The 21,649-nt window shown below is 37.2% G+C and overlaps 4 protein-coding genes across 6 annotated transcripts in view; 3 read left to right on the plus strand and 1 right to left on the minus strand.

Annotated features, from left to right (window-relative positions):
• LOC100633808 (uncharacterized) overlaps window positions 1-7,075 on the plus strand; it is a 10,777-nt gene extending 3,702 nt beyond the window's left edge. The window contains exons 12-20 of the mRNA XM_019996429.1: window positions 1-36; window positions 142-190; window positions 1,804-1,905; window positions 1,992-2,094; window positions 2,181-2,209; window positions 2,415-2,577; window positions 2,794-2,862; window positions 2,984-5,386; window positions 6,515-7,075. The exon at window positions 1-36 is cut by the window's left edge and continues 15 nt beyond it. Coding sequence (XP_019851988.1) covers window positions 1-36; window positions 142-190; window positions 1,804-1,905; window positions 1,992-2,094; window positions 2,181-2,209; window positions 2,415-2,577; window positions 2,794-2,862; window positions 2,984-5,386; window positions 6,515-6,795 — 3,235 coding nt within the window. The 3' untranslated portion in view covers window positions 6,796-7,075. The remainder of the gene's footprint in view (window positions 37-141; window positions 191-1,803; window positions 1,906-1,991; window positions 2,095-2,180; window positions 2,210-2,414; window positions 2,578-2,793; window positions 2,863-2,983; window positions 5,387-6,514) is intronic.
• A 286-nt stretch (window positions 7,076-7,361) lies between these two features.
• On the plus strand, window positions 7,362-12,517 carry LOC100634439 (tyrosine-protein kinase CSK-like). 2 transcript variants are annotated; one of them, XM_003386596.3, is made up of 15 exons: window positions 7,362-7,507; window positions 7,911-7,997; window positions 8,177-8,227; window positions 8,322-8,533; window positions 8,830-8,949; window positions 9,042-9,144; window positions 9,231-9,333; window positions 9,397-9,462; window positions 9,909-10,017; window positions 10,506-10,667; window positions 10,961-11,011; window positions 11,071-11,119; window positions 11,405-11,500; window positions 11,720-11,806; window positions 12,088-12,517. In XM_003386596.3, exons 2-15 carry the CDS (start codon window positions 7,920-7,922, stop codon window positions 12,238-12,240), a joined length of 1,440 nt encoding a protein of 479 aa, XP_003386644.1. In that variant the 5' UTR covers window positions 7,362-7,507; window positions 7,911-7,919; the 3' UTR covers window positions 12,241-12,517. The 2 variants fall into 2 exon arrangements, with proteins under 2 accessions (XP_003386644.1, XP_019852015.1); XM_019996456.1 differs by having other exon boundaries at window positions 7,381-7,511.
• A 417-nt stretch (window positions 12,518-12,934) lies between these two features.
• LOC109581954 (uncharacterized) lies at window positions 12,935-15,799 on the plus strand. Of its 2 annotated transcripts, XM_019996464.1 has the most exons (3): window positions 12,935-13,134; window positions 13,184-14,794; window positions 14,844-15,799. In XM_019996464.1, exons 2-3 carry the CDS (start codon window positions 14,608-14,610, stop codon window positions 15,656-15,658), a joined length of 1,002 nt encoding a protein of 333 aa, XP_019852023.1. In that variant the 5' UTR covers window positions 12,935-13,134; window positions 13,184-14,607; the 3' UTR covers window positions 15,659-15,799. The 2 variants fall into 2 exon arrangements, with proteins under 2 accessions (XP_019852023.1, XP_019852024.1); XM_019996465.1 differs by lacking the exon at window positions 14,844-15,799 and having other exon boundaries at window positions 13,184-14,097.
• A 234-nt stretch (window positions 15,800-16,033) lies between these two features.
• LOC100634190 (uncharacterized) lies at window positions 16,034-20,776 on the minus strand. Its single transcript, XM_019996430.1, has 7 exons — window positions 20,303-20,776; window positions 19,784-20,254; window positions 19,166-19,735; window positions 18,578-19,081; window positions 18,405-18,530; window positions 18,259-18,348; window positions 16,034-18,019 (listed from the first exon to the last, which is right to left on the minus strand). Exons 1-7 carry the CDS (start codon window positions 20,774-20,776, stop codon window positions 16,085-16,087), a joined length of 4,170 nt encoding a protein of 1,389 aa, XP_019851989.1. The 3' UTR covers window positions 16,034-16,084.
• Window positions 20,777-21,649: the final 873 nt, after the last annotated feature.

A 21,649-nucleotide genomic window follows, 5' to 3' on the forward strand; every position in this document is an offset into this window, starting at 1 on the left:
GATGATCTATGTGAGTAGCAGGGGGTTTGTTCACAGGTAAGGAGAGAGAGAAGGGAGAGAGGGGGGAGAGAAAAAGATGATTGTATAATTTTGAATATTAATTTCTATATTCATTTGTATATTAATTATTTATGTGTATAGGGATCTTGCTGCCAGGAATATACTACTCAACTACAATGGGCAAGCTAAGGTATTGGGAGTAATCAACTAGTAGTAACAACTAGTGGGTCGTGGGCCCTGTAATGTACATATATGTACATATTTATTTTAATTAATTGTACATGCATATATATAATGTAATAATTTAATGTACAACGTACATGTATATACATGTAAGCATTTATGCAACTCTGCATGTACTCTTGATCTATGTACATAGCTTTCATATTTCGTGCATATTATGAAGCGTTAATTCATTTTGTTTTATGGAATGTTGTAGTAATAGAAACTGTAGGAAGTATAATAATATTTTTATGATAAATTGAAATATAATGATGGCTCTCATTTGTGTGAGTGTACAACCGGACATGAATGTAACATGATGTCCAAATGAATGTAATCATTGATGGCAATTCAATACATGTACATACATACTGTACATGTACATGTATACCATTCAATAATAAATGTGTTAATTTACAAATCAAATCAGTACTTACAGTGTATATGCATACATGTAGCACTAATATCATAATTCATGAATATAATCTTTCTCTTCTTCCTCTATTTGTATATTTATTAGAGATTGTTTATTTTTATCTAGTACATGTACATGTACATGTGTATGTGTGTTCACTGTGTTGTGTAGCTATTATTATTCACATTCTTCTAATGCTCACAATGCTTAAAGTCTAAACTGTCATTAATTGTAATAATAGTGTCTTTGGTAGTAGCCATTAGTAATACTATATGTCCTTGTACTTGTTGGAATTTATGAAATGCTCTGACAGTAGGAGTGCTCTGGCCTGTTGTGACTGCCTGTATCAACAGTCCCTGTGTGTGTGTTTGGTTTAATTGTGTGTGGCATATTTAGATGTACATACTTGTAAGTAGATTTATGTATGTGGAAATTGCATATTGCATTACATGTGTAGAACTTATTGTATTTCATACATGTATCTTTGGAATGGTCTTGTATTACTGTCCTCCTAATGTAGAGGTCCTCCAGGTACTGTATATAATATACATGATGACATTGTATAGTACTACTGATGTACTTATTGGTGTGTGTGTGTGTGTGTGTGCGTGAGAGAGAGTGAAAGATTAATTTCCTATTTATAGTAATGATAGTAGCTAGGTTATACTCACGGCTGCTGATAGTACACATCAGCATGTACACGTACACAAATATGTATACATGTACTGTATTTTGAAGTATAGAGCTTCTCAATTGATGAGAATCTTTTGTAGCCATTTTAGGTTAAAATCATCCATGGACTATATAGGAGATGGGTATTGGCCTAAACTTAGTCATTGTAATGATTATACATGTACATCTGCAAAGTTAATCAGCTCAAACTTTGTACATACATGTAGCATAAGGACATCAATGTGTATTTAAAATGTAATAAAAATTGAGGGTAATTTCAGAGCCATTTTTCTGAATAAACCATGAGCTATAGTGCATGTAGCTTTTAGTATTTTTTCTGAACCAGTTTTTTGGGAAAATTCATCTTGCAATGTTTATAATTAATAGTTGTAATGGTGGCAGATGGTGACTGCTGTATTATAACTTCCTGTGACTAGCTAGAATCAACATCAATTTAATATTGTTTATGCTTTTTTGTCTTTTCATTTTCAAAGATATCCGACTTTGGTCTGGCAAGAAAGGTCGATGCTCATGCTCCTCATGAAGAAGTTAAGTTTCCAATAAAATGGACGGCACCTGAAGGCCTCAAAGACAAAGTAAATATACATGTACTGTACTACTGTTTTGAATCTAGTAATTTTATTTCTCCCTCTCTTCCCACCTCTTTCTTTTTCTCCTTTAGATATTTTCAGAGAAGTCTGATGTTTGGAGTTTTGGTGTTTGCCTGTGGGAGGTGTACTCATTTGGGCGTGTCCCTTATCCTTCAATAGTAAGCTATACTGACTGTACATACATGTACATGTACATGTACGCTAGTATATGTACATGTACATGTATGTGAAGATGTAATTACATGTAATTAGCAATTTAGCATTAAAAACTGATAATAACAGCAATAATGTGTGATAGTAATTTACACATGCATATACATGTATGTTCTGATTGAAAAAATAGCCTACATGTTATTTATTTATTTATTTATTATTTTTATATTTTTGTTTTATAATAACAAGAGCAATAATAATTGTTTACTAATTGATAAGCTTCTTATAGTTTTTATTTATTAAAAAATAAGTATAGTTATTTATTATTTATTCATTTATAGTTATCTGAGGATGTACTGGAGCAGATAGAGGATGGTTATATAATGGACCCTCCAGACAATTGTCCCAGTGGAGTCTACAGTATCATGAAGAACTGCTGGTCCCTTGATCCTGAGACCAGACCTGACTTTAGAACACTCAGAGCTCTCCTGTCTAAATCATTTGGTAAGAACACAAGAGATGGAGAGAGGGAAGGAGGGAGAGAGGGAGGGAGGGAGAGAGGAAGGGAGGGAGGGAGAGAGGAAGGGAGGGAGAGGGAGAGGGAGAGGGAGAGTAGAAGGAACAAGAAAGAGAGAATGCAGGAGAGAGCTAAGATCATTTAATGTACATGTATCAATGATTCATTTTTGCTTTACAACTTTATATTAATATTTATTTTAGGTGAGTCCAAGACTCCTTGCAGTAGCCCCTCACCTGCCAGAAAAGCAATAATAGCAACCAATGAAAAAGGTAATGAACAAAAGATGAAAGGAAGAGAGAGAGGGGGAGATTGATTTTGACAAGTGCTAACAATACATACCTTCCTTTATTGTATCATCATGTCATTCTATTCTTGTCTCCACTCTTACAGTTAAGGAGCTCTTATCTGGTCCCGTGGCATCAAAGATATACCTTGAAGCACCCGCCAAGCAATCAACGATCCTCCATCTTGCTAACCTAGTCATGATCGGACCAAGAGGAGGTGGAAAAACCAGCCTTTTACGCTGTCTCTGTGGAAACCAATTCCGACAAAGAGAAGACCCAACGACTAGATTTTATTGGTCGTCTCATTACTACAAGCTAGTGAGTCACAGAACATGGGAGGCTAATCCAAAAGGACTCGCGTACGATAATGAACTAAGCTGTGTTGTAATCAACAACTTACTCAAAGATGCAAAGTCGCTTGAAACTCCACCCCCACTCCCCCCAATGCGCCAGAGTCCGCCGACCCATCCAAGACCTACCAGCGTCCAGTTACCTGCTCCTCCGCTCCTCCCCCCGAGGCCACCGTCACACAGAATGTCAATGTTGTTAGAGTCAACATCAGCTGGAGATGCGAGCTCCGACCAACCCATGAAATCAAGTGGGAGTCATCCAGAGGGTCTAAATACCATCCCACCGAAAGAGAAGAAGCCTCTTAAAAGACGTTTCTCGTTCAATAGGTTGTTTCGTAAGTCCTCGACCGGCAGTGTTGATAAAAAGGATGCGGTTTTAGAGGAAGCAACAACAACTCCACCCCCTTCTCCTCCTCTTCCTCCCCGCCAAAGACTGTGTTCGGCCGATAATGTTATTTCAAGTAAATCATCGTCACTCCCCGAGGCGACTTTCATCTCGGCCATACCGGATAATTTGATGACTCAGCTAAAAGAGAAGATTAATGATTGTGCAAACGGGACCCTCCCCCCTGAGGTTTATGGGCGTGTCATAGACACACCCACTTTTCCCAGCAGCAGTCTCTTTAAGAGCCTCTTGATTACAAAGTCCTCAATTATTCTACTTGTATTTGATACGTCCCACGATAACCCGGTCCCTGATATTCTCTCAGAGTTAAACTCACTTTTCACTCTCCCTCTCTCGCCCGTATCTATTATTCTTGTTGGGACTCATTCCGATAAGCACCCCACCCACTCTGTAGCTAAGCAGCAGTTGGATAAAGTCAGACAGACCCTGAGGGCCACTCCTTATGGGAAATACCTTGCAAGTGGAGCCTTCATTGTTAGTTGCTCATCAGTTTTTGACCAGTCGACAATCGAAGATGTCAAGAAATACGTCACCGATATGGTGAAGAGCAAGTGTCGTAAAGAAGTTCCTTTGAAATGGTTGAGGTGCTTAAGACGATTCCAATCTTTATCTTCCAATGGCCAGTATTTTATATCACTGACTGAAGCAGAGAGCATTATAAAGGAAGTGTGTATGATTAAAAATGGCGAAGAAGAAGTGCGAGAGATTTTATTGTTCCTTCACGATAACCTGGTCATTTTGTACTGTCCACAATTGAAGTCAATGGAGAATACAATCATCACTGATCCGGCTTGGTTTCTAGGCACCGCCAGTAAATTATTAGGACTTGACGTGAGTCCTAGTGGCAATGGAGTACATCCTGATCTTAAAGCTGATTACCATCTTGCTTTAACTCAAGGAGCTCTCACTGATGCTTTATTGGAGCATTTGTGTCCCTCTGTCCCTCGCTCTGTCAAACAAGAATTACTACTTTTACTGCAGTCTTTGGAGTTAGCGGTGATCCACTCGATGCGGCAAATCTCACTCTCCGAATCCGATAGATCCTCTCACTCCTCTCCTATTCCTTCCCCCACTCTCTCTCTCGTCTCTTCCTCTAATACCATCACTGGTATCCTCATACCATCCATCATTAACGAGTCCTTACCGCCTAACATCAGCCCTTCATCTCTTGAAACTATATACTTTCTTTCTCCCGATAATGCCGACAGTTCTCTTGTTTTCCTAAGACTCCTCGTTCGTTGTTTAAGCGCTCACTCATCTTGTTACAGCCTTTACAAGGATGCTGGTTGCTTTCTTATAAACCCACAGACAATGCTCCTTGTTAGAAGACATCCAGATCAAGCTATATCAGTCTCGCTCCATCCCTCATATAACTCTGGTTCATCTCCCTCTCTCTCTCCGCTCTCTTCAACAGAAGCGCTTCGTCCTTCTCCTCCATCCATTGAGACTGCACTGACAGTCCTAATGTTCATTAAACCTGCTTTAGATAACATCTGTCAAGTATGGACGTCAGGGACTCAGTACTTACAAGCATTCAAATGTGATTGTACATCAAATTTTCATTACATGATAGTGGACGAGTTTGTTACTAGTCCAATGTCTTCTTTAAAGTGTCAGCGTGGGACTATTTTGACTCCGCCCATCCTCTCGGCTCCGTGGTTTGGAGAAGAGATTCAAAAAGGACGTCAGTTTAGCCTCGAGAAAGTGATAAAGGAGGAGGAGCAGCAAGAAGAGGAGGAAGAAGAAGATAACGGTATGCTATTAAGTGTGTTTGTGTGTGTTTGTGTGAATAAATCTTGGGAGACCATGCAGTCTATAAGGCCTTCATACACAAGGCAACTAGCTGCTAGCAACCAAGCTACATGTTCCCAAAAATAGATTATTTTCTATTTCTGGCAACATGTTGCTTACAAGATCAAAATAACCACAGATGTTGCTAGCAGCATGTTGCCTCATGTATGAATGCCTTTAAAAAATGAGACACCTAAGCTAAAATTAATATAAACAATGTAAGAGAGATCAGAAACTAAAATTGAAAGACCTAGATTGTTAATTGGAGGCCGAAAGTCCCCTAAACTCCCTCTAGATTTAACAGTATGTGTGGGTGTTGGTGTTGTGTTTATGCTATTCATTTCATTGCGTGTGTTTTGCCTAATTAACTAGTAAATGTCTCATAACTAATCCACTGCTAAAAGAATGCAAGTACAGTAGTATCCAATAGTATCCAATAATGCCCAATAATGCCCAATAATGTCCTGTAGTGTTTATACATGTATATCCAGTAGTATCCAATAGTATGGATTAATGATGTATATGTGTGTATCAATTAGGAGTCATTATATTAAGTGGCTGGTGTTATTGTGGATGATGAAAGCAAACCTCAGTTTGTGTACATTTTAATGATCCAAATACTCCGTTGTCTCCTTTTCTTGTATTCATAATAAACAGGAGACCATTTATCATAATTGTGTACTCCATATTCTGTACATACATGCATGTACATGTATAGTACAAGTACATGTACATGTATAGTACAAGTACATGTACATGTATAGTACAAGTACATGTACATGTATAGTACAAGTACATGTACATGTATAGTAGAAGTACATGTACATGTATAGTACAAGTACAAGTACATGTATAGTACAAGTATATGTACTATACATGTACAATATATTGTGTGCTGTGTCTGTCAGTTGTAATGTTTGCAAAAACTGATAATCTCCACTGAATTCAATGGAATGAAAACATATGCTCATTATCTCTTCTCTCCCTCTCACCTTCCATCATCTCTTTTTCTCTTTCCTACTCTCTCTCCCCCCCTCCCTCTCTCTCCCTCTCTCTCTCCCTCTCTCTCTTCCCCCCTCTCTCCCCCCAGATGAATTGGTTAATGCTACTGATATAGACCTCATTACAGAAGCTCTGCAATCCTCTTGGACTGTCCTAGGAGATGCAATAGGAGCTTCACCAGCTGAACTAGACCAGCTAAAGAATGCTCCAGACACTAAAACGGAGGAGCTGTTCCGTCAGCTATGCTCATCCCATCTCCAGTCTTCTCCATTTCTTGATCTTGTGTCTAACCTTGATGACATTGGTCATGCTGAAGTGGCCGATAGCTTGATCGACTTTAGAATGAAGACATCCGGGATTGCTCTTTGAAAGATGGAGACATACAGTACTCCTCACTGATTGTTATCCTAATTAACATTTATACAAACAAAGAATTAACTTATATAGCTTGTTTTGCCTTTCAATTTTTCTTTCTCTTTCATGCGTTCCCATTAATGTCTCTCTCTCTCTCTCTCTCTCTAGTTGACTATTATGTGTGTGCTGCTATTGCACAAAAAAAGGCATTCATTCATTCCTTGTTTTCAAACCCATTAATTCTTTAATTTTTTCGTATTTTTATATTTTGTTATTTCTTGTATATGCAAGTGTGTGATAAATATTATAATAATTATTATCATTGTGTTGTTGATGACAGTGCAAAATTTATTATTTAGTTATAATTATAATCTGATTAAAACAACTCTAAAGTGGAAGCAGCTGACCACTGGAGTCATATTGATTTAATTGCCTCATTATAGACATTTATATTGTCATTGTTGACATTGGACTTGTCAGTTAATAAACAATCAGCTTCCGTTCTTTTTCCGTATACTTCCTGCCAATAAAAAATCTCCGGACACTTTCCGTATATCATTATAGTAAAGCTGTAGTGCTGGGCTGTGACTGTAGAAAAGTATTGGAGGAGAAAAGGGCCGAGAGAAAAGGCGTGGGATTGTTATAGAAGACAACAAAGAGAGGAGAGCCGGGTAGTCACTGGTACTAGCTGAGACAGAGGATTTCAAGCAGACTCTCCTTCACTAAAGTAGGTAAACGAATCCTTAGGTAGCGCCAGCCACCAGTCCTGCAATGAGACGTATTAGTCCATACCAAAACTGTTCTCTGTATCTTTAATCTATGTATGTCATACTCGTGGGTGTAGCTGAGTTGCTCTATATGTATATACATGTACATGTATGTTCCGGCACTGTACATGTAGGGTCTTCACTGGTGGGTGTGGCTCAGTTTGTTTGTGTGTTCGTTTACTATATATGGTCGTGTTATTGATTTTATTTGTTTTTTAGAGTGTGTGTGCGTGCGTTCGTCTTGCTCTTGTTTTGTCATTCATGTCTTGGTTGTTTTGTTTTTATCTCTTTCTTATATCTATAGTCCACCCTCTTTTGTAATTTACCAAATGAAACTTCTCTCCCTCTCGCTCTCTTCGTTAGGTTTTTAAAATGGCAGCCATTGACACTCCGTGGGTAGCTGGTACCAAGTGTACAGCTAAATATAATTTCATTGGCTCATCTCCTCATGTAAGGAATATCATACATGTACATGCACATCTGCAGCCTCTCTAATTTTTATCCCTTTTATTTTATCCCTCTCTCTCTATTTCTCCCTCACTCCCCCCCCCTCTTTCTCTCTCTATTTCTCTCTCACTCTCCCCCCCCCCTCTCTCTCTCTCTTCTTTTCTCTCCTTTATACATTGTAGGACTTACCATTTAGAAAAGGTGATATACTAACCATTGTCAGCCCCACAAAGGCAAGTTTCAACACACACACACACACACCACACAGAGTCACTGTACATGTACATATATTTAGTACAACTTTCACTCACTCATGTCTCTCCATAGGACCCCAACTGGTACAAGGCCAAGAGAGGCGACGGTCTAGAGGGAATGATACCTTACAATTATGTAACGAAGTACAGCGACCCTTCTGCTCCCCCTCCTCTACCTCCAACAAGACCGCCTATGTCTTCCTCTGATCCTGGACACCATCACCAGCAGCACCAGCAGCAGCCTCACCATGAAGGCAAAGGAGCAGTCAAACTACACACTATGCCGTAAGAGAAGAATAACTGTATTGATAGTGTTATGATGGGTGGGTTGGTTGCCATAATGGCAGGTTGATTTCGTAAAAGTTTACATGTACAGTACATGTGATTTCATTCTTTTTTGTTAAGTATTATTACAATTTTTTTCCAAATGAAAAAAGTGTTGCATGACAGCTTAGAATGGCAGCAGACAGAGCAAAGTTGATATAGAATGAATTTTTTCCCAATGAAATGTACCCACTACATGTACATTGTACATGCAGTATTGTCCCTTTTTTCTATTTTTGATTTCTTCTTTGTTCTAGTTGGTTTCATGGTAAACTCTCAAGACAAGATGGAGAGAAGTTACTTACTCCTCCAAAGAATGGTCTTTTCCTCGTGAGGGAAAGCGTAGCATACGTAGGCGACTATACACTCAGTGTCTGGTGAGTTTAATTAACCACTGATCAATTTAATTAATTAGTAGGGTGACATGTAATTAGTTGCTAGTTGATTGATTGTTGTTGTTTATTGGTAGTTATGATGGCAAGGTGGAGCACTACAGAGTTAGAAGAAATGAGAAGAATTGGGTGACTGTTGATGATGAGGAATATTTTGAAAATCTAGTCTCACTAGTCGAAGTATGTTCCTCTCTTTCTCTCTCTGTTTCTTTGTTTAAAGCTTAAATTAATACTAATAATAATCATTCTTATTGTTGTTGTTACAGCATTATCAGAAGGATGCCGACGGTCTCTGCAGTAGATTAAAGTGCAGCGTAGAAAAGAAAGGAAACATTGATATAGTCGTTAGTTTAGAAGATTTCAAGAAACGTAATTTTTATTAATAATACATTGTATATTACTCTTTTTATTTGTCTTTCTTTCTCTCTTTAGAGGGTTGGGCCATTACCAGGGAGGAGTTACACTCTAAGAGTATTATTGGTAAAGGAGAGTTTGGAGGTAATTTTTATATTAATTTTGCCATCTATGGCCCTGAAAAAGGGCTCCAAAGTCCCCCCCCCCATTAATATTATATTTTCTGATGCATATTGATGCCCTTATGCTATGTAGAAAGTTTGAGCTGATACCGACAGCAATTTTTCGAATTATGACCATTTTAAAAATGAGCCAATTTTTGAACAAATGCCTGTACTATTATAGCCCATGGTTTTTTTGAAAAATGGCTCCGAAATCACCCCCAATTTTTATTACATTTTCTGATATATATTGATCCCCTTATGCTATGTAGAAAGTTTAAGCTGACCCTGATGAAAATTTCTAGAGCTTTAGGCATTTACAATTTATAATTTATTTGCTGTACATCACAGCATACATTTATGTACATGTACATTGCTTTTAATATCGCTGTATAATGACTTCTTTTTCCTCCCCCTCTCTCTCCTCAGAGGTGTGGCTAGGTGAATACAGAGGCAGTAAAGTAGCTATCAAGATGCTTAAAGAAATTAAAAGTCAACAGCAAACACAACAGTTCCTTGCAGAAGCATCAGTCATGACGTTAGTACATAATTAATAATAGATGTACATGACATGTGGTTATATACATGTACATGTAATTATTATTATACATGTACATGTACATTTTGAAGGCTCTGCAGTGTTTACAAATGTTTATATTGTGTACATGTAAATTGAATTTTGTTTCATTTTAAATTATGCATGTACGATATACATGTACATGTACATGTACATGTACATGTACATAAATGAAAAAGGACATGTATGATTAATTTTTAAGGTAAATTTATGATGTTATCTTGCAAGTACATGTACATTTACGTTACGAATTAATCTTACACGTCCTTTTTTTATTTATGTACATGTACAGTATATTTTATTTAAAGCACGTTCTACATGTATGTAATATATATTTGTTTGTCAATTTTTCACTCTTATCCACATGTACTTGTAGATACTGCATGTGTATTATTATTATTATTATTATTAGTATCATTTTTTGTATTTATATGTGCATCCACATGTAGTACCCTTTCTCATCCTAATCTTGTTCAATTGATTGGTGTCTCAGTGGATAGTACTCAGATTTGTCTTGTGACTGAGTACATGGGGAAAGGATCACTGGAGCAGTACCTCAGATCAAGGGGCAGAGCTGTCATCACCAAACAAAACCAGATTGACTTTGCAAAGTTAGTGAGAGAAAGAGAGAGGGAGGGAGGGAGAGAGAGAGAGGGAGGGCAAGGGGGAGAGAGAGGGGGGAGAAATTAAAGGGACAACTGCATTTTATTCTTTTTTAGTATAGTGTAAATAAATGTACATGTACATGCATATCTATGTACATGTACACGTGTGTGAATAATTTGTTTGTTAAATTGAAAAATCTATTTTAATTTATGTGACTTGAATATTGTTATACATGTACATGTACATGTACATGGTTTAACAGCAATATTATTTATTTATTTATGTTTTATTTCTAAAGGCATGTCTGCAGTGGTATGGTCTATCTAGAGTCGCATAACTTCATACACAGGTGAGGGTCCTCTGGGAATTGTATAATGTAATAATCTGTTTTGTTGTTTTTTATTTCAGAGATTTGGCATCTCGTAATGTTCTACTATCAGACCAAGCAGTGGCTAAGGTACAAATTAAAATACTAATAAATTATTATTATTAAAATGCATGCATGTACATCCATTTACATGTACATATACATGTACATTACCTTCTATAATTTATTAGCCTAGTACATGTACATGTGTATGATCTACAATGTACATGTATTTTTCTCATTCTTTCTTTCTGTATTAATATTAAAACACATGTACATGTACATTTACATGCTTTCTGCGATTTATTAGCTTACATGAGATTATATATATGTCCATTAATGATATTTTTCCTTTCTTTCTTTCTCTATCCCCAGGTTGCTGATTTTGGTTTAGCAAGAGAAGGTGTCACACGCTCTGATAGTCAGAAACTTCCCGTGAAATGGACAGCACCCGAAGCACTAAAAGATAACGTATGTCACATTATTAAATGATGATAAAATTAATTTCAACGTTGTAAAATAATTATATGCTTGTTAAATGAGATAATATAAAATTCCTACATTTTTAATGTAATAAAAGATTGAGAGTAGCTATTATTAATAATTAGTAAATATGTTTTTAATATAAAGTGTACTTGTATGAATATAATTAATATTTATTGATGAATTTTTGTTGTTTTTTATATTTAGAAATTTTCAAATAAATCTGACGTTTGGAGTTTTGGTATTTTATTGTGGGAGATATATTCGTATGGAAGAGTGCCCTACCCACGCATTGTAAGTACTACACAATCCATGTAATTATCTACTAATAATGTGTACATGTAGACTAAAATGTAGAGCATGCATAGTGGAATGTTTTTTAATTTTACGATAATGGGAAAAAAATTAAAATTAAAAACCAGTTAAATTTTTGTTAGTTATATTAATTATAATAGCTTGCATGTAAACCGTAAAATTAAAACACATAAAAAGTTAAAAATTAAAGGATAAAGGCTAATAAAGTATTCCACTTCTATGGGTAATTTTTATAAATATTATTCTTTTATTTTTCTCAGCCTGTCAATGATATAGTACAGCACGTTGAGAGAGGCTACAGAATGGATGCTCCTGATGGCTGTCCTCCTCACATATACACCATAATGATGAGCTGCTGGGACGCCAACCCAGAGCTTAGACCAACCTTTGCAAAGATAGAAAAAGAACTTTGACACCAAACGAAATAATAGATGAGCTCGTGCAACTCTGTCATGTGCGGAATTATACTTGTTTAGATTCTTATTATTATTATTGTTGTTATTTTATTGTTGTGTTATTTTATTATTATCGATATGTTTTTTTTCTCCATGAATAGATGTCCTCTTTTTTCTCTTTCTTTCTTTAAATGTGTCTCAATCTTTTTTTTTCTATTTTTGTTTGTGTGTGTGTGTTTGTATTTTTTGAATTTGTGCACTGTATTTTACACTATTAAACCTCTCTCTGTCACGACATGTAATATAAACTCCAGCACCAAGCTACAAGAATGTTTATTGAAGTCATGGTGACCCGGAATCCTTCGAAGACGTTTTCAAAATCTGTCTTAATGTGATTGACTGATTGATTTCTGTTGCTACACAGCCAAGAATTTTAATTTGAATCATGACTGATATCAATCATGAATCATGATCAGCCTGATGCATTCCTGTATCATGGATTTAGGGCAGCCTGCAAAGCAATGAGTCTAGTATGATACAATCATGATACAACCATGTGGAGTACAGCCCTGGTTCAGCCAGAGCAACACTTTACAGACATAATTCAACATTGATGCCAGCCAGGACTGTATCAAAATAGAGACATTAGGCTTGAATAGTAGTGGCCTTGGCACGTGATCATAATTAATTAAAATTAATAATTCCAAAAACCAGCCCCACCCAAAATGGAGTTTCACCTTTTACTACTGCTTCTTCTTGTTGGAGGAGTTTTCTCTGCAGTTCCAGTCACTCCTGATATGAAAACCTTCTCTTCTGCAATCAAAGGAGGCAGTCTACCCGCCAATACTGAAAAAACACTGTATGAACACAGCACTGGCCAGGCAGGAGTCATTACAGAACAATGGTTTACAGGTGAACACTAAATACTGAGACCAGTATTTATTACTAACTGTTGTTATAGGTGGTGGTGCAATGAACGAAGATACTAGAATAAGGATATACATTGATGGGGAGACTACAGCAAGCATTGATTTTATGCTGTTACTAGCTCACGGGATTGGAGGCACAGAAGCCACTGAAAAGGGTAACATTCCATGGGGTACTAAGAGAATAGCCCATGCTGCTGATGGTGGTATATACAATACCTACCGGATACCTTTTGCTAATTCTTTTAAAGTTACTGCAACTCATCCCAACGGTGGGGCATTCTGGTATATTATACGTGGAGTTGAGAACTATCCTCTTATCCTTGGGGATCTGCTTCTACCAAAAACAACGAAACTCAAACTCTACAAAAATGTCGGCATAGTCCTGAAGCCCTTGGATTTCATAGCTCTTGTTGACGTTAATTCCACTGCAGGTGCTGTGTTTCAAGTGACCCTGTCAGCAGACAGCCCTGATTTTAACTACCTTCAGGCCTGTATGAGGGTAGCCATTGATGACTCCAACTCTACAATGTTCCTTTCCTCTGGCACTGAAGATTTCTTTCTCTCTGCTTACTATTTTGATGGAGGTTTGTATCACCTTGATAACTCAGGCCTCACTCTCAAAGAAGGAAGAGGTCAAATGTCTGCTTACAAGTTCTTTGAGAATGATCCTTTGCTATTCAGTAAATCTATCAAGCTATCCTGGCGTTGTGGTGAAAGCAGTGATTGCCCTAGTGACTTCCCTCCTCCAACCAGCAGGTCTGAGAGGCTCAAGGACCCACCACCGCCTAATAACACTACAGTCACTACCTATGCATGGGTCTATGAGTGGGCTATGTGATTGTATTCATTGCTATGCTGTTTGTTTATTATCATGCTGAAGCTATTTTTAGCACTATTTTCAATCCAAATAATGTTTAGGTAAAAAATTTATCTTATCACAAAATTATAAAAGACACCGTGGTGTCCAAAAATATTACATGGGTGGGTTCCAGAACAATGGAGACTCACCTACCACAACTTGAGTCACAATTAGGAACATAAGTACAACCATTTTATCCTTCACCTTAGACAATCATCAAAGTGTGGAGCTGGTACTACCTTATGATATATCAGTGCTCAATAGCAGCTACTCTCAGCATCATAATAAAGGTATTAAAATTCAATCCAGTGCTGCTATGCTATATCAGTGGTGGTATTGAGTTAAAATGGTAATAGCTCTAATTTGTATCACTGAAATGCATAAAGGAACCAGCCACAACCAATTAGGCAATTATGTCTACTATGCTCTCACTCCAGGAGTCAATAGCATTGCCAGTATAAGTAATAAGTGTGGAATATCAATCATAGATATTCTTTTTACTCTAATATCTATGCTATCTCTTGATGCTATATAGATCTATACACTTATGCTGGGAGGTACGCCCCCGGGTCGTAATTAAAACCAGCTCCACCCAAAATGGAGTTTCACCTCTTGCTGCTGTTTCTTCTTGTTGGAGGAGTTTTCTCTGCAATTCCAGTTACTCCGGATATGAAGTCCTTCTCTTCTGCAATCAAAGGAGGTCATCTACCTGCTAACACTGAGAAAACACTGTATGAACACAGCACTGGCCAGGCAGGAGTCATTACAGAACAATGGTTTACAGGTAGATATACGATACAGTGACCAGTATCTATTACTAACTGTCGTTATAGGTAGAGGTGTAATGAACGAGGACGCTAGAATAAGGATATACGTTGATGGAGAGACTACAGCCAGCATTGATTTTATGCTGTTACTAGCTCACGGGATTGGAGGCACAGAATCCATTGAAGTGGGTAACATCCCATGGGGTACTAAAAGAATAGCTCATGCTGCTGATGGTGGTATATACAATACCTACCGGATACCTTTTGCTAATTCTTTTAAAGTTACTGCAACTCATCCCAATGGTGGTACCTTCTGGTATATTATACGTGGAGTTGAGAACTATCCTCTTATCCTTGGGGATCTGCTTCTACCAAAAACAACGAAACTGAAACTCTATAAAAATGTTGGCATAATCCTGAAGCCCTTAGATTTCATAACTCTTGCTGATGTTAATGCCACTGCAGGTGCTCTATTTCAAGTGACCCTCTCAGCAAACAGCACTGATTTTCACTATGTTGAGGCATGCATGAGGGCAATCATTGATGACTCCAACTCTACAATGTTCCTTTCCTCTGGTACTGAAGATTTCTTTCTCTCTGCATACTCTTTTAACAGAGGCTTGTATCACCATGATAATGCAGGTTGCACTCTTAGACAAGGAAAAGCTCAAATTTCCGCTTACAAGTTCTTTGAGAATGATCCTTTGCTGTTCAGTAAATCCCTCAAGATATCCTATCGTTGTGGTGAGACCAGAGATGGACAATTAGGCTGCCCTAGTGACTTCCCTCCTCCAACCAGCAGGCCTGATAGGCTGGAGGCACCACTGCTTGCTAACACTACAGTCACTACCTACACATGGGTCTATGAGTGGGCTATGTGATTGTATTCATATTTGCTATTTGTTTCATTCATTGTTTCATTTATTGCTATGCTGTCCCACCCTTTCTTGCTGAATACAGTTTGATATTATAAACTAGCCTTTTGATACAGGGCTAAAATGGAGAACTTTCACCTCAAAATAGGCAACAATTTTTACTTTTTAAAATCATTTATTTTATTCTATTTTATTTTATCTTGTTTATTCTTATTATTTTATTTATTTTTATTTTTTATTAATTTTTTGTTTTTTTTTCAATTTTACGCAATTCAATTTTAAAAATACCATTGTAAAGAAAAAGCTAACAAAATTACAATAATATTACTATTTATAATAATAGTAGAAAAAGCAAAAAATAATAAAGTCTAAATTGTGCTTAACAATAATATTATATTATAAAAGTACTTGTGTAATGGGGAACAGTCAGTGCTACTTATTAGCAATGAAATGATCCAATTTGATGATTATTTCAGACATTGTCGGTCGTTTGTCTGGTTCTTCATCGATACACGAAACTATGAGCTCATGCAGCTGAGGTGAGCTGGCTTTGACCTGCTTTAACAAAGCCTCAAATATTTCCTCATCTGGAAAACGACATGTCAGCACTTCACACAAGAGAACACCATAACTATGTGAATCCATCTTTGTTGTTTGCCTTCTCTTTTTTCTATGAATTGTTGCGATACTTTCTGGAGCACTATAAACAGCTGCTCCTGGTGCTGCAGTGACTGCTGCATGAGCAAATTTAGCCGACCCAAAGTCAGATATCTTAGTCTTCCATTTCTTGTCTCCCTTTGATTCCAGTAGTACATTAGCACTGCTGACATCACGATGAATAATAGGATCAGGGAGACAGTGTAGGTAGTTTAAACCAACAGCTACATCACGCATTATAGATAGAATCACTGGTCTACAGTGACGATTAGTAGTAAACTCCTTCCTCTCATATGCACTGCGTAATGAGGTATCCATTACTTCAGTGATAATCATAGGATTACCTGATGGATGGTCTAACACAGCTCCTATAAATTGGAGGAGATTAGGATGACGCAATTGAGACATTGTATTTATCTCTCGATGAAGGAGCTCCATATATTCGTCGCTTTTAATCAGCTCATGCATCTGTTTCACAGCAACACTCTGTCCCCTAAACTCTCCGATCCAAATTACACCCCAGCCTCCTCTGCCCAGCTCTTTCTTTGACAGAGTTACATCAGTGCAACTGACTTTCCAATTATTTTCTAATTTTTGCAGTGTGCTTTGTAATTTAGCCACTTCATTTTGTTTTGCTGCTAGTTCTTCTTGTGTTTGAACTAATCTTTGATTAATTTGTTTTAACCTATTCTCAATTTCTTCCTGTGACTTTTGGTGTCGAGTGACTTCCTGCTGATGAGCAATTTTGAGGTTATTGTGAGATGTTTGAAGCTCTTCATGAGAAGTTGTTAGTGTTGCATTTGACTTATGAAGCTCCTGATGTTCCATTTTGAGGCTATTGTGTGACTTTTGAAGCTCCTGATGTTTCATTTTGAGGCTATCGTGTGATTTTTGAAGCTCCTGATGTTTCATTTTGAGGCTATCGTGTGACTTTTGAAGCTCCTGACGTTCCAGTGTGAGGCTATTGTGTAACTTTTGAAGCTCGTGATATTCCTTTTTGAGGCTATTGTGTAACTTATGATGTTCCATTTTGAGGCTATTGTGTGACTTTTGAAGCTCTTGATAATTTCTTGAGAGGTTGTCATGTGAATTTTGAAGCTCCTGATGATCAGCTGTCATGGTATCATGTGACTTCAAAAGCTTCTGATGATTTGTTGTTAGGGTGTCATGTGACATTTGGAGCTGCTGATGTTCTTTTGTGAGGCTATTGTGTGAATCTTGAAGAGAACGAAGACAAGATGTTAAATCTTCATTCAATTCCTTCATTTTAATTATATTCTGTTTATAAACTTTTTGTAATTGACTTTCTCTTTGTCTAAAGTTGCTCCTTCTTTCCTCCAGATTATCAAACAGCTCTTCACAGTGTCGGATCATGTGATCAAAGTTGGTGTTATACCATGCTAAATCAGCATGCATCTGTTGTTGAATGGATATGATACCTTCAAACGAGCTCAGTGGTTTTTTACTAATGGTATCTTGTAGACATTGAGGCCTCTCTTGTTGCAGCTTGTATAAACTCTCCTTAGTAAAATCAGTTTCAAATTCATCATAAGATTCATCTAAGTTTAATACTATTTGGTTATTCATATCGGCTTTTGTGTCTTGTGTGGCTTCCTTTTCATATTCACTGTTAGGGATAGGTGATTCATCTGTAGCCTCAGTGATACTGTTATCTTTAGCATATATTGGCAAGAGGTGCTCATCCTTTGGCTATAGTAAGAGAGGGGTGAAATAAATGATAAACTTTCTTCAAATTCCTAAAATTGACTCAGTTTTACCTTTTAGTAAAAATAAAGCCAAACTTTTTAATTTTTGGGCAAACATTAGATCATTTGAACTTAATGAGATTAATTTTGGCCCAAATTTTATCGAAAATTTCAAGCATTTATGCTTAAAAACATTTGAATTGATTCTGATCACAAATTCCCATAAAACCTATGTTGACTTACATAATCCTCCTCCATCATGCTGGATTTGTGTATCTCATTACCATCTGCAGTGAGTATTGACTGAAAGTCAAGTGGTGCATCACTCTGAGTCTGATCAGTGAAAAACAAAAGTGGATAAATAAATAATGCATGCATGAATTTTTTACCATATCCACATATCTTGTGTCTTGTTTCAGAATATTTAATGGACAGAAGTAACCTTTACCATAAGGACATGTAAAGAATCTTCTTCCACCCCATGTACCATCAGTACAGCCTTGCAATGGCCTCTCCTATATTAATAATGCATTACATTAATACGTGTCACATAATGACTTACCAATTCCACTCCAGCTATTGTTCCAGGGTAGTCGGGTAGTGTCCCTATCCACTTTACCATACCATACAATGGATCACCTTTTTGTGTATCAATATACACCATTGACCCAATATTGAACTGGAAATGCAGAGGATTAGGAGGAGGAACAGCAGGTTGATCACCAGGATCAGGAAGAGGACCACTGGGAGGATCAGGTGAATAATGGCCAGAGCCATGATGATCATCATAACAAGCAGGATCACAAGGATCCCAATCTTGATATTGATGGTTATCATAATGCCCATGATCTTGATGACCAGGATCATTACAAGGTGAATGATTACGTGTATTATCATTAGATGGAAGACTTGCTGTTTCTCTTTCTCCTCCTTCATTGTGGAGATGTTGAGCTCTTGATGACTGTTGGGGTTGATGTGGTTGTTGGAGCCTAATACTTTCACCCATTACAGATAGGTTAGGTCGTTGTTGCTGGTCATTGTCTCCTCCTCTTCTTTCATTATTATCCTGTTCAGACAAAACATAAGGTTTTACATGTGCATAATTGACATAGTCTTCTACAATATTCTCTTCAATCCCTCCTTCAATCACCTGAAAATCTTTTTGCCCATGCTGTTGTTCATTAATCCTTCGTTGCTGTTGTTTTGATGTTGTTTCAAGAGCTTTTTCTTCTTCTTCAATTCGTTCTTTACTAACTATTTCAGGCCCAGCAAACCTCATTGGTTTGATTGTAATTGTTAATTCATTAAGTCCTTCTCTTCCTCCTTGTATTATTCTTGTTCCTCCTCCTACTGCAAACATTTCTTCTTCAATTTTTGGATCACCAGTGACATGAACCTTCCCATCATCCTTTCCTTGCTTGGCAGCAACAAAGCCTTCCTGTAGTTGTTGATATTCTACTACTGTCATACCATGCTCTGCAGCTAATTTCTTCTCTTTCTCAGTAGCATCATCTTGTTTAAAAACTTCATGACCTTGCTTAAATCTAGCAGCATGATCTCTCTGTTGCTGCATCGTATACTCATCAACAGTAAGTACTAGTTGTTCAGGAAGGAACACTCGACTGTGAGTAGGTGCTACTTTAAAAAGCTTAGTACCATGAGTACCAGTGATATTAACACCTGCATCATCAAAATCTTTCAAAGGATCAATTTTCGTGTCCTATAGAAATATAAAAACATTCATTGATTCATTACTTCCATCACTTACGGTTTCTATTCCAACTACTGGAAGTGGATCAATTTTCATGTCTTTGGCAACTCTAATTGGTCCCACCCATCTCACTGTACCAGCAACTACTTCTTCTTTAACTGTCTGTAATATCACACGATCACCTTTTTTGAACCGTGACTTATGGGCTGGTGAACTTATTCCTCCTTCTTCTGCTGTATTACTAACTTCAATGGAGAAAACTGAAAAATCTTTTATAAAACCTTTTACTCTATCATAAACACTTTTTGCCGGTTGACCACTGGCAGCACCAGGCTTCGTCTGGCTTCTGGTAGTTGGTCTAGGTTGTTCTATGACAGAAGGTTCATATGATCCCTGACTTGATCTAGTACGTGCTGGTGGATCTTGTTTCTTGATTATCTTATCCATAGCAACAAAAACAGCATTCTTTGGTCTACAAGTGAAATAAGGTTTACCATTACTGGTACCTTTGCCACGATATGTATGATCCTAAAATTTAATACATTAAAATGTAGCCACAGAACATGTTAAACTCACTTGAGCAGCAATTTCAATACCAAAGATTATTCCATCACTATCAGGATGATGACCAATATAATGTATTGTACCATTGACCGATGGAGTTGGCGTGATTTTGGATGTGACAGACTCTGCTAATTTTAATTTGAAGATGACTTTATCACCAACTACCAGATTAAGCTTCATCTTCTTATTCTCCTCATTTAAGTATTCCTTTAATCTTACACTAGATGGGCGTACTGCTTGTAGATATTCTATTTCTCCTTCATCTAACGGAACAACATCAACAGGATCAGCATGCAAGACTATCTGAGCATCATGATAAAGACGATAATTAAGAGTGACACCTTTGATTCGACATATCTCCTTTTGACACAGTTGGACAACGAACTCTCCTTTAAATACTTTAAACTCCCAGGGATCTTCTCCTTCTTGCACTGAGCCTGATGGGGAAAATGATCCAGTCTTGTCTTTCAGTAAGATGGAAGCCATCGCTTATTGAGAGGTGTGGTACATTCGAATCAGAAGTGGAAACAATAGTTAAAGTCAACATTGATTAAATCAAATCACTGTTAAACAAGCAGACATGTGCAACAGATTTTTAAAAGCTCCTTTAAAAGAGATTGCATATGAGGAGATAATGCTTTAATAAGATCAAATAATAGAATAACATGTACAGTACACACAAATACACACACACACATACAAATAGATACAGATGTTTTTTTATTTTCTTAATCCTGACATCATTATCTGAAAGTCTTCTTCCAAATCACTCAGTGACTCATCAAGGTCTCCATCTTCCTCCTCCTCCTCTTCTTCCTGTTCTTCATCTGGTGGACCAAGTTTCTTGTAAATAGCTTTCAATTGTCGTGAGATGGAGGCTTGAGATATTGGTTTAGTAGCATTAGCTATGGCATGCACTGATTTGACAGGTGGAGGAGGTGGTCTGACCTCCTTCTTAGCCTTTTCATAACGATAGACAAGTTGATCTGCAGTATCTCTACTAAAGAATGAGAGGATTAGTGTCTTTTAGAAATCATTCTTTGGTTAATTATTAAATGCCCATTACTAAATACTTCATCTGATTTAGAATCAAATCAGCCTTGAGCAGTTCTGAAGGTTCAGGTCTTTAGGGTGATTTTAGGTATTAGGCAAGTTAGGTACACACCTAAAACTTTAAACCTAAATTAAGATGAATTCGAGTCTGAATCAGCCCTGAGATCAGTCTGAATCATGAATTTTTGGCACTCAGTCACAATACAATAATGAAATCAGGCATGATACAATTATGATGTAAATATATATACTACATGTAGTTCAGGCCAGTGATACAGTGATGATCACTTTGATCAGCAATGATGC

This window comes from Amphimedon queenslandica, unplaced genomic scaffold (assembly GCF_000090795.2).
Source record: "Amphimedon queenslandica unplaced genomic scaffold, v1.1 AMPQUscaffold_13410, whole genome shotgun sequence".
NCBI classification, from domain to species: domain Eukaryota; kingdom Metazoa; phylum Porifera; class Demospongiae; order Haplosclerida; family Niphatidae; genus Amphimedon; species Amphimedon queenslandica.